This window comes from Girardinichthys multiradiatus, chromosome 9, assembly GCF_021462225.1.
Source record: "Girardinichthys multiradiatus isolate DD_20200921_A chromosome 9, DD_fGirMul_XY1, whole genome shotgun sequence".
Lineage (NCBI taxonomy): Eukaryota > Metazoa > Chordata > Actinopteri > Cyprinodontiformes > Goodeidae > Girardinichthys > Girardinichthys multiradiatus.
In genome coordinates this window covers 43,427,314-43,440,197 of record NC_061802.1, presented here as the reverse complement: position 1 = coordinate 43,440,197, position 12,884 = coordinate 43,427,314, and the positions used below count along the sequence as shown (strand labels likewise).

Genomic DNA, 12,884 nt, shown 5'->3' with positions numbered 1-12,884 from the left:
GAGCTGAAAGTTAGAAAATGTTTGAGAGTCGTTCCTTTAAGAGTCTTTAGATAGAGTGTGATCGCTTCTGGGGACCAAGGACAAACCTTGGGCCATTTATCCTTGTAATGTGTGTCGATGAGCATTCTTGTCCTATTCTAACAAAAAGGAAACATTAAAACTTATACTTTGTATCATTATGGGATAAGTGGGAAAACCTGCTAGGAGTCATATAAATAAAGGTTATCTTTAACAGGTTAATATGGCATAGTTTAGGGCACAATAGTCCAGCAAAATATCATCGCCCCAGAAACTGTCGCCTCTTGCGTACTTGATGTCGCGCTCGCCCTGCGTCTGTGCAGGGCGGAGGGCCTATGGTTCAGCTCGTGAGCCGGTGGTTCACGGGCTTAAGTGAACCACCGTCCCACAAAGCCAGCGGTCCACCGGGGATTTCCCCGGTTGCCCTGTATGCCAGTTTGCCCCTGGCTGTGAGTCACTTCACTAAATGAAGACCAAACACGTTTTAATCAAAAATCCACCAGAAACCGAAACCCAAGCCCAGTCCATGTAAAAAACAAGTCCGGGCTTAATTATGCAAGGATATTTGGATGCTCGTTTTGCATCTGGTTTCATACTGTCGCTTAGTCTAGCGGTTCTTTTGCTTTATGTTGAGAGCATGGGAAATCTCCAACACGGACTTAAAATGCTGTGGAAATCTGTCTAGATCATATTTTCTTCTCTGAGATGCGCGTCATGTATTCACGTAAGCTGCTTCTATCGGTGAAGCATGTTATCTTTCAAAACCAATCACATATATATAGAATATCGATGATGTATTACAGATAATTCCAGTTCCCACGGTCCCTGAATGCAAAGCCTGGGAATATGTTGTTCAGCCGCTGTGTTGAGCTGTCAGTCATGATTCCGCACCCCCGTGATCTGAGGCACCGCCCCGCACGCCAAAACAGGCCAAAAGTTTGAAGTCGGAAAAAAAATCTGCAAGTTCAAAAAAAAACTTGAATCTGAAAAGTAGTTTTGAACTTTTTTTTTCCAGTTTAACACCATTTTTTTTCAGTTGCAAAACTTTTTTTTTCAGTTTTCACATTTTTTTTTGGGAGGAGCTTCAAAATAATTTTTCAGGTTCAAATGTTTTTCTTTTAACAAACTTTTTTTTTTCAGCTTCGAATTTTTTTCGTTTAAACTAACTTATTTTTCAGGTTCAAATTTTTTTCGTTTGAACAAACTTTATGGCCCCAATTTAGCTCCATACTTTTCCCTTACTGTCATGGGTTCAGACTCACTTCCCATTGACTAATGCATGTCTTTTCAAGGTTTGCATTCTGACTGTCGGGACACAGACAATTTGGGCCAGGTTTACAGTTATTCCCCAGCAGAGGGGGCTGGAGGACAGCTCAGGATGAGACATTTCCCATCTTCGGGCAGTCGTCTCATTACAGCAGTTCTGGATGATGATCAGCTGTCTGCTGTTGGTGAAAGCTCCAGAAGACTCTCAGCACCAGACAGATTATCTCTTTTTTTTCTTTAAACAGGTCCTGTTGCCGCATTTCAGTCATACAATATGTAACAGATCGTTGCCAGGGCAGTCTTGCTCTATAAAAACAATATCTCAAGACAGTATCCTAATTGCCTTAATAACTTTATAAATTCCAGATTTAATCCAGCGTCAAAGTAGGCAGGCCACGTTGATGTTATAGTAACCTGAGGTGTATAACCTTTCAACCATTTTGAGTAATCGTGTGTGTTTATGTTGGTGGGTGTGATGGTGGGTGGGCATATATGTAGAAATAAGTGTGTTTGTGTTGAGTTGGTGTGTGGGTCGCCAGCAAGGCACAGGAACTGCAGCCCCAGGTCAAAGATGCACAGAGCAAGACGCAGGGCACTGAGCCCCCCCAACCAAGAACCACTGCCACACCCGGCCGTGCAGGGCGAGCCTGGGAAGCGGTCCCTCCAGTGGCCTAGGGCCCGCACCAACCTAGCAGCAAGATTGCCAGGCAGGGGAGACCACCCAGAACCTCCAACACGTCAGGCAGGTACCAGCTCACCACAGCTGTTGGAACCCAAAGGGACCAAGCAGGGCCCCCCCCCATGAAGACATCAGAGACCCCCGATGTCATCTCCACACCCCCAGTCACCAACGAACTGCCCCCCCCCCCAGCACAGTACCCCCCTCCATGGTGTTTGTGTGTGTGTGTATGTGGTAATGTGATGTGTTGTGAGAAATGCAGATTAATCCTCTGCTGAAACTCACCAGAGGATGATCTCTGAGTATAAATTGTGGCTTGCAAATGTATTTATACACCTATACCCTAGGATCACAAAAATCAATGTATGTTCTTTAGATTTAGGTTGTAAACCAACACAGAGTAATGCATAATGGTAAAGTGGAAAGAGAATGTTGGTCTCTTAAATAAAATCCCAATAAAATGGCGCTTTTAAAGTGGAAAAAATGTAAAATGTTTTAAGAATTGTGAATACTTGCTTTTGTTCCATTGCTGTTCAACTACCTGCTATTGCAATTCCTGCCAGTCGAGTTCTGTCTTCCTCTGCAAAGACTTAACTGTGTCGGCACCTCCTGAAGAAATATGTTGGTAAAATTCTAATATTGACCTTTACTCACTAAAAGAGGAAAGACAATACTCAACTACTTGGAATACACTGGCCCTTTTCCTTGCGCAAGGAGTTCAACAGACAGCACAGAGCATGTACAGTCTTACCAATAACACCCCAGTTGAACTAACCAATACAGAAAATGTGTCTCTATTTACCTGCAAGTCTCCCCCCGCCAGGTGCAAACAATATTCATTTTCCCAGAGTATACAGTCAAAGAGCTCTTTGTCAGATCTTGGGTGAGACAACATTAAGCAAGTTACACTTTGCAGAGCGTCAGCTCCTTTGGATACAGTCTCTTGAAGGCCACATGCTTCTGCAAGCAAATTCCTGCATATGAGGTCATACTAGGTTCAGCTAATGCACAGAACAATGCAACTTTATCATAACAATCACAATTTTCCAACAAAATAAAACAACAATCCCAAAGAACAAGTTGAGGTCTTTACTTTTAGGAGATACATGATTAGAGTTGGGTATCTAATTTGTCAAACACTGAATTAGAAGTTTTTAATTGGGAGTATAAAAAAACACTTTGAACTCACATTGTGCAGAATCACCAACCATTTAAAACATAACCTCTTTATGGGGACAAAGGACTAAACCAGTGATTCTTAGCTTTAGTGGCCTTTACATGAGCCTCTTCTTAAAACTGTTGTTGATTGTTTGCTCCTTATTCCTAAACGTTTCACTTATACCCTTCTTACAGTCTGAGATCCTTTTGACGAGGACAGTAAAAGGATTGAAGAGATCTGTGTCTTCTCTGGCTATGTTGAGCATTAAACAATGTAGCGCAGTCCCTCCCCCACCAGTTGCTGTACAGTTTTTTCTTTTTCTTTTTTTTAGTTAATTAAAAGTCAGCTAAGATTGGCAATATATGCTTAATGCTTTATTAGGTAGCATTCCTTCCTGGATGGATTGAAAACATTTTCCACAATCAGAGCATCTGCTGCATAGTTTTATATGTATTTGTATTTAGAGTCATATACAATAAATAATGGAATCAGCATGTCAGGTCTCAAAGAAAACTGGAAATTAATGAGAATCTTGACCTGCGAGTCTTCAGAGGAGCTAAAGGAGAGCTACTCATCATGTCTTTTAAGCTAAATCTGGTTTGTATCAACTGTCTGGAAGCTGTGAGCAGCATGTCTGACTGCAGGCTCACTAACTGCTCTCATAGCACAGTGGATTTTCTGCTAATACCAGTGCATAACAAAAATGTTTACTTGAAAACTACCAGAGAAATTTAGCAGGTGTTAGCACTACATTTTTGCTTAAGTCTATATCAGCACATTTATAAATAGGCTATGCTATATTATATTTGCAGCAGCTGGAATAGTTCCTTTTTGAAATAAAAGCAGTCAGATCATGCTATACAGTTTGGTATAAAGTCTTCATTTAAATACTGTGGTGTGTTTACTCAAGGTTATATTATGGTGAGAATCCACCACCAACCCACAGCTGTAATGGATGTATCGTATTTGGTTGAAACCAGAAACGGTTAATTTTATTTAAACCTGCAACAATAAACCTGCCATGTGTGAAGCTGACAGTGTTCTGGTGTTGCTTAAACTGTGAGTCAGTCATTCCTTTACATTTATTCATTTAGGAACACGGGGCGATCCAAATCAAAGCTGTTGCTTTAACCCCAGCTTTACAGTGTGTCAGTCATTAAACAAAGGGTTCATAGCTTAAGGGACTGTTTTCCTGATGAGTTTTCTTCAGTTTAAGTTCTTTTTACAGGATTTGCTGTCCCAGATGACTGTCTTCTCTTACTACCGCTGAGGGTTTTAGATATTTAGATATTCTGCTCCCTACAAATATTTAACTGAAATAACAGCAACAATATTTCATTCAGTTAAGAGGCATCAATTTGTTCAATTCAGTTCCATTCAAAAATACTTTATTAATCACAAAGGGAAATTAAATGTTGTTGTAGCTCATATTATGAAGGTTTTTTCAAAGAGCCGTTGCTGATGGCTGTGGGCAGGAATGATCTCCTGTAGCTGTCTTACAGCACATCTGAAGAAGCCTCTGACTGAGGACATTCTGTTGTTGTAGGAGTCTCATGAAGAGGATGCTCAGGGTTCTCCATAATGTTCTCTATTTTATGAAGAATCCTTCTTTGCATAATGATCTCCAGAGGTTCCAGATGAGTCCCCAGAACAGAGCCAGCCTTCTTTATCAGCTTGTTGAGCTTTTTTAAGTCCCTGGCTCTGATGCTGCTTCCCCAGCAGATCATTGCAGAAGAGATCACACTTTCCACAACAGACTTCTAGAAGATATGCAGCATCTTGCTGTAAACACTGAAGGACCTAAGCTTCCTCAAGAAGTACAGTCTGCTCTGTACCTTCTTGTAGACGGCTTTACAGTTACATCTCCACTCTAGTCAGGTGTCCAGGTGAACACCGAGGTATTTATACTCCTCCACCACCTCCACCTTTTCTCCCATGATGGAAATAGTGTTTGACCTATTCTTGTTTCTCTTCAAATTTGCAATTATCTCCTTTGTTTAAATCATGTTCAAGATGAGATGATTTATATCATCATACGGATGTTGGCGTAATGATGTATTTTCATTTAGAAGCTTTTTTACTAAACATATAGGCAGGGCTGTGTGTTTTAAATAATAATAATAATAGCTTGGTGTCACAGCAAATTGGTGTTCCTGTTGGTTTCAGATTTGGATGACTTTGCACTTGTCTAAATTGTTGCCTAGCAACATTTTGAAATAGGTTTAGTTTTGTATTAAACCACTTCTAAATTGTAGAAGATTAAAAACTGATGTTTCGTTATGAATGCCAACACAGGTATAGGAACAGTTTAAAATCGCCTCCAATGAAATTATTCAGCTCAGATCGGATCAGTCCAAATATGTCAGATATTTGTTTTTTTTATGTTTTTTGCTACTGAAAAGTATTTTTTTTAGTATGTAAAGCACGTTGAATTGTCTTGTTGCGAAAACATGCAATACAAATAAACTGTCCTTGCCAGTAAACTATAAATGAACAATAAAGGTCCGGGCTGACTAAAACATTGTGTAATAGCCCTTTAGTTTAGCGCCGATTGGAAGCTAACCGTTAACTATTCTCCCGGTGTTTACGAGTCTTTCATAAGCTGTCTGCCACTCTGTCTGTTTCTGTTTTCCACTGGGTTCCCCAAAATACCGTCAAATACTTCGACAATAACAGAAGTTTCTTTGATGCATTTCTAATCGAGAGTCGTCGGTCAACCCGTCTCAGCAACTTCCCTTTACTCCTTTCAAAATAACAGTGTTAAACAAAGCTGGTTATCAAGCTTTAAGTCACGCTGGCAGCCACTGTGTAACTTTGTCAAGAAATATCGCTGCGTTATAATACCGCGAGATCCTGTTCTACGAGATAATATCATGGAACGTCACTTGAGAAATACATGTGATTCGAAAATCTGATGACATCTTGGAACGTGATGTCACAACATGCCTTTGTGACGTATCAAAGGACTATACATGGTAAATAACCAGATAAGCTTGTTTTTCACTTGTCTTGGTCTTGGATCCAGCAGGAAGATTGTCATTGAAAGCTCAAGTCAACCTTAGTTTGAAGAATTTGTCTGAGAAATTTAAGAACTTCACAAAGATTAACTTAAGGCTTTTACATTATAATTTGCACAGCACTGTAATCTAAAGTCTCGACATGGCTGCACAAAGAAAGAGGACAAAACTGCATCTGAACCAGAGTGGAGCAATTTCTGCTGATGTTCTTCAGACTGATCTGCCAACGTTCAATGGAGAAAAACTATCTACCTTCCAAAACAACCAGGTTAGTAGAAAAACCACGGAGGGTCAAAGTGTCACACAGACCTCTGAAACCGACACTCAAGCCTGTCAAACCAGGGGACGAACAGAGAAGGTTGGGAATGATACTGAACCATCTGTACGACCACGCAAGTGTTCCAGAAAGAGGAAATGGATCGAAACTGATCCCTCTGCTGACAATTTTCAGAAACATTCAAATGACAAGATCTCATCAACATTCACTGTATCTTATTTACCACGCAATATAGACCTTTCTGAATTTGACCTTATACAGCCTGATGGAGAAAAACCCTCAACCTCACAAAACTATCAGGCTCACAGGAAAGTCACAAGGCAAAGGAAAAATGTTGCAATGACCTCTCTGGGTGAACACTTAGGGTTCAATCAGGAATCTGAGACTCAAACCCAGGCCAATGGATATTCTAGGCAAACGCAGCAGACTGGAAAGCGATTTGAAAGCGATTCAGAACCAACTGTACGTCCACACAAACAATACAAGACGAAGAAGTACAATTGCCAGTCCTCTGGTGGTTATTTTCAGAACAATTCCAATAAAAGAAGAGATAACTTTTACAAGCATTCGACCACTGACCAACATAATACCCATGTCAGTCCTCAGTATAGCTATAATGGGGACGAGTGGGATAATTCTGAGTACTATCCACATGAGAACTTTAATCCAGTCAGTATCACCCAAAACCAAGAACTACCACAAGAATTTCAGGATGACATGAATCCTCTTCTAAATGAAAATCGCATGCTTTGGTCAATCCTGGAGGAAAATAACATTCTTCTTAAGCAAGAGAAGAAAAAGAGAATTGCGGCAGAGAAAGCTTATGATACTTGCAACGAAGAACTGAAACTGCACTATGAAGAAGCTAAACGATTCCTGGAATTTATTGACCAACAACAAAATGCTGAAGAAGCAACTCAGGAAGAGCTGGAGAATCTTAACACAGAAAATAAGGAACTGCTTAGAAGACTTGCCTTTTTTGAAAACCAACAAGGGGCTAAAGCAGAAATTCAGCTGGAGTTGGAAAATCTTAAAAAAGAAAACAAGCAACTGCTTGGAAGACTTGCCTTTTTTGAAAACCAACAAGAGGGTAAAGCAAAAATTCATCTGGAGGTAAAAAATCTTAAAAAAGAAAACAAGGAACTGCTTGGAAAACTGGGAGAAGAACAACTCAAGACAGCAAAACTGAAAAAGCATGTGGATTCTGCCTTGTCATCCACTAACCACCTATTAGCTGTAGCCCAATCAGAACAACAGAAACGCATTGAGGCTGAGAAAAAATGCAATAATTTGTTTGAGCAGCTCAAACATTATCAAGACCAGCAGGTTTGTGAGGAAAGTGAGCAGATACATACATCTCTATTGGTTTGTGATCCTGAGATCTTTGAAAATGCCTTTAAAATCAACAAAGAAGAATCAGATTCTCAGTATGAAAAGGTCCCAGAAGCCCCAGTTTGTGATTCTGAGAGCGACACAGAACAATCCGATTCTGAGTCTGAATGGGTCCCAGAAGCCCCAATTTGTGATTCTGAGAGCGACACAGAACAATCCGATTCTGAGTCTGAAACGGTCCCAGAAGCCTCAATTTGTGATTCTGACAGCGACACCGAACAACCCGATTCTGAATCTGAAACGGTCCCAAAGTCCCCAGTTTGTGATTCTGAGAGAAAAAGAGAACAATCCAAATCTGAGTCTGAAACGGTCCCAGAAGCCCCAATTTGTGATTCTGAGAGCGACACCGAACAATCCGATTCTGAGTCTGAAACGGTCCCAGAAGCCCCGATTTGTGATTCTGAGAGCGACACCGAACAACCCGATTCTGAATCTGAAACGGTCCCAAAGTCCCCAGTTTGTGATTCTGAGAGAAAAATAGAACAATCCCATTCTGAGTCTGAAACGGTCTCAGTGGCCCCAGTTTGTGATTCTGAGATCATCACTGAAGATCCTGTTTCCAGGTCACAGATTGTCGAAGCCTCCAAAAATCATCAAGGTGAAGTCAATATAAAAATCTCAGAAGCAGGTAAGACCAAAGATCACGTATCATTGTGGAGGCGCATTAAGAAATTTTTCACTCCTGTTCATAGGCGCAAATATAAGAAAGAAATGAAAAAGCATCAGGAGTGAAAATATCTTTTTTGAAAAACCTTTTTTTAACACTGTTACTAAATAATAGACATACACTACAGCTTTTCCATTAAAAAGATTAACATTTTGCAGAACAATTTCTATCAGTCTCTTCACCAGCAAACCACTGGTATTTTCATGGAAGCACATAAGTGCTGAAATCTTTTTTGTATATATCAGAGTGCCAAACTAATCCATTTGACTTATAGCGTTGTACACGAACACATTCTTTTAGGTTTACCCCGGGGTCTCCGGTTTTTCCTTAAAAAAACATTTGAACATTTGTTTTGATTTTCAAGGAATTTGAAAATTAATTTTGAAACTAATTAAGGGAAACTGGCATGTGTTCAAATAACCAGTCACAACGCAAAATCAGAAGGGAAAGTCAAATATTATTTTAATAAAAAGTTAGGTTTACCCCGGGGTCTCCGGTTTCTCCTTAAAAAAACATTTGAACATTTGTTTTGGGTGAGGTACACCAACAATATTATCTCAGGTAGATTTTACACACAAGTTATATTACTAGTCAAACAAAGAAAATGATACAAAAGGGCAAAAGAGTTGTGAAATTTATTGAAAACATTTTCATAGGAGCACAGCTGTGCCCCAAAGCTTTTTGCATTTCACATTTAGATTGTGGTCATCTGCATGCAGAATGACGTGAAGGTTTTTGGAATATGATCTCGTGCCAAGAAGAGCAGCACACAAGCCATAGATTTTAACTCGGAAATATATTATTAAATTACAACTGCTTTGAAAAAATCCAATGATTACATTTTGTGTTACATCTAATTCTGTAAAATAGCAAAGCTATTTGTTCATTAAATTGTATTATTTAAAATTCCTTTAGACTTTGCTGTCTAGAAGTGTAAATACTGGATAATTCTGATTTTTGTTATGCAAATTAGCTGGAATGTATATGAAAATATATGTATATGAAAATGTATATGGAATGTATATGAAATGTAGCTAACAAAAACAAACAGGTACTGTAAAATGTCTTCAGCAAGGAATCCAAACAAAACACAGCCAATACTGAACATTTATGAGTTTATGGTTAAAAAAAGATGAAGATCATTCTAAAATGTTTGAAAAATGATACTTTCCTAAAAAAGGTTTATTAATATCTCTTTTTTCATTTTTTTATTTAAAGAGAATGTCAGGTATAACAATATAACAAGTTTCCACTGTACATTGCTTTGCATTGTACAGTGAATACAGTTTTACCTCTGTATACACTGTTATCCTGGTTCTAATCATAGATATCTATGGTTCCAACTCAAAGAGTGACACCACAGGGATATTATCTGCTTACAAAATTGCCAGTGATACTCATAGGCAGTAATCATGGTGGTGATGGGGTGCACCCCCCTAGGAACCTTTATTTTTAAAGAATATAAAAATATAAAAGCAAAAAAGGATGCATCTATTCCTCGCTACCATTGTTAATACAATGGTTTGGTCCGTTGTAACAGCAATTGGTGGGTTTCTGCCCAATTGGGCCTCTTTTGAACACATTTGGCTGAAAAAAATACCATTGGGCAAGTTAAAATTTGGGCTGCTTTTTACATTTGCCGGGTTTTTAGAAAGCAGTCATAGGAAAATTCTAGCAACATTTTCAGTCATCGAGTGGCAGAAAAGTTAAAAGTTACTGTTGAAAAAAAAATTTTATTTCTAAAGAAAGAGAACGATGATCACCATTCAATCAGCTTTATTAATTTGGCCTTATAAGGAAGACATGTTTCTAGCATCAGACGTTTAACACCTAGTTATATCAGAATTGTAAAATCCTAATGCAGCGCTGCCTCCAGGAAGAGCAGAGGTGAGAAATTGAATTAATTCTCTCCCATGCATCTTGGCTCCTCTGTGATAAACATTTCCCCTTTAGCTTGTAAATGCAGTAGGGATGACCAGCAGGAGGGAGCAGGAAGGAAGGTGGAAGCCATTGTCAGGTCAGACAGATCGTCACCTCAGAAGGACAAAAGCATTTAAAGTTTTGTTATCACACTACACCTTTCAATAAAATGTTGTGTCCTTTGTTGGATAATCATGATTTTCTGGTAATTAGCAACTAATATTAATTATAATTAATCATTAGCACTTATTAACAAAATTACCAATAACGTTGAAATATAGAATTTTAGTCAAATGTAGAAATCAGTGCACCGCCTGATCAGGAATCACTAGCCAAAAACATTCGGTCTGTCAAGTATTGTCCTATGATGACTAGCCCAACATGCCGTAATATTATGGATCAATAGATGAAAAGGGTAATCCAAGCACTGGCGTTCGCTAACAGCAAGCTCTATACATATATGGAATTAACACAGACAACTTATCTCCAAAATATAAGAAATTATTAACAAAACAATTCAACTCCAAGTTAAAATATTTCAACTCTTTAACTCGGTTAGAAACAATTGAGCTAAAACTAGTAAGCAAAATGAAGGAATGAGGGAAATTAATAAAGTATTTACAAATGAAGGAAAAAGGGAAACAATTAAAATGATGCAATAATATAATAGTTGAGTATATTAATGTTTAAGAACCAAGGTTTATTTTGAGGTATTTGGAACTAAGATCAAATTAGTTTTAAAACTAAGGGCAACTAAGGGCAAGTGTTCAAACAATCAGTCACAATGCAAAATCAGAAGGGAAGTAAAACATTAATTTAATAAAATTATATTTTAAAGAATTATTTTCCAAATTAGAAATCAATAATGTTTTGGACAATTGTTATTGTTGTTGTAAAGATGGACAAGAACCAGGTATAACTATTTGGCTTTCCCTTAGCAAAAAGTAATATACTTGAAGATCATTTATTAATTATACTTGACCTCTACTACAGATCATATACTTGTAGTGTACTAGAAAGTATATAAATAATTTATACTTCTTCACACTAAATTGGGACATTTTTAAGTTTCAAAAGGTTTTCAAAAGTATAATTTAAGTATAATGTTATAAGGTCATTTTAAGTTTACCAAATTATAAATTCAAGAATGCAGCAAGTACACTCATCTATATACTATATACTACTATATACTTGTAAATTTGCGTAGCATATTACTTGTGGAATACAATTTTTATACTGAAATATACTTCTTAAAGTATTTTTATTGTAACCTATACAGTATGACTCTACACTGCAATGTGTTTACAGAATTAAAAGACTGAATCATGAAAACAACTTTGATCTATTTAAATAATATTTTAAAACATATTGTACAGTGTTTTTACAAATACCTGCTTAAATTATTAAAGATGTGCAGTTCAAAAACAGAAGGCCTCTGTGAAATAAAGCCCTGCTTTAAAATTGAAATAAAAATGTAAACACAATGAAGTCCTTTTTGTCAAAAATGGAAAATTAAGTGTGCAAAATAGTGATTTCAAGAACAAAAAATAATTTGCATTTCTTTCTTATGATTCGTCTCACATCTTCCATGTGGTGTCTGGGCATCGACTGTAAATGAAAAAACGCATACAAAACAAAACATTACTACAATGTTATATTTATTCAAAATCTACAATTAACACACACGTCAAAGAAGAATAAAGGATGCTTTATTGGGTATATTTGTGAACTTAAATGCAAGCAGCACAAACTGTTATCACACCCCAATCAGTTAGACTGAATATGATTAAGCAAAAACAGTGGAAAACACTGGGCAGCCGGGTGGTAGTGACATCACATGCAAGCCCTCTATAATTTACCAAAACTAAACATTATCTTTTGTTTACCATCTCATGGAAGCGTAATTATTTGTTGTTTGTTAGAACTATGATATGGACATGCAGATAGCTGTGAGTGAAGCATACCTGTACGTTATGCATATTAATAGTGACAGTAACTGGGCGCAGTGCTGGTGGGGCAGGGGGTTAAGAACGCAACCCAGGCCCTAGTCCTCATTGCAGACTGTCGTGGGATTGAAGTCTGCTGATGCTTTTTGGACTCCCTTACCCTGCTTTTCCACCACTTCCTGTCTCATTACCATCTAAAAAAATACTTTGAAAAATAAAGGCCACTAGAGCCTAAAAACATAATAAATAAAAAAATGACAGTAACCGAATTAAAATCATCTCCAATATTACAATACATGGAACATTACAGTCATTTGCTCATAAAAGAAGGAAAACACTATGTAGGGATTTATTTTAGAATGAGTTTTGTCCTAAATTATATGCAAGTATAGCATTAAGCTTTGTGTGATCCAATTGGGACGGTCAAGCTTGAATTGGACAGTGTTGCTCTACCATAAATCCCCAATGTACAAAGATGAGCCTGTAGCTCACAGAGACTTCAGCTTTCATCTTTGAACTTTTACATCAGTCTGACACAAGAGG

The 12,884-nt window shown here is 37.9% G+C and overlaps 1 protein-coding gene across 1 annotated transcript; it reads left to right on the top strand.

Annotated features, from left to right (window-relative positions):
- Positions 1-5,234: 5,234 nt before the first annotated feature.
- Positions 5,235-11,846, top strand: LOC124873511 (putative protein tag-278). Its single transcript, XM_047374209.1, has 2 exons — positions 5,235-8,436; positions 10,429-11,846. Exons 1-2 carry the CDS (start codon positions 6,282-6,284, stop codon positions 10,530-10,532), a joined length of 2,259 nt encoding a protein of 752 aa, XP_047230165.1. The 5' UTR covers positions 5,235-6,281; the 3' UTR covers positions 10,533-11,846.
- The last annotated feature ends 1,038 nt before the right edge of the window (positions 11,847-12,884 follow it).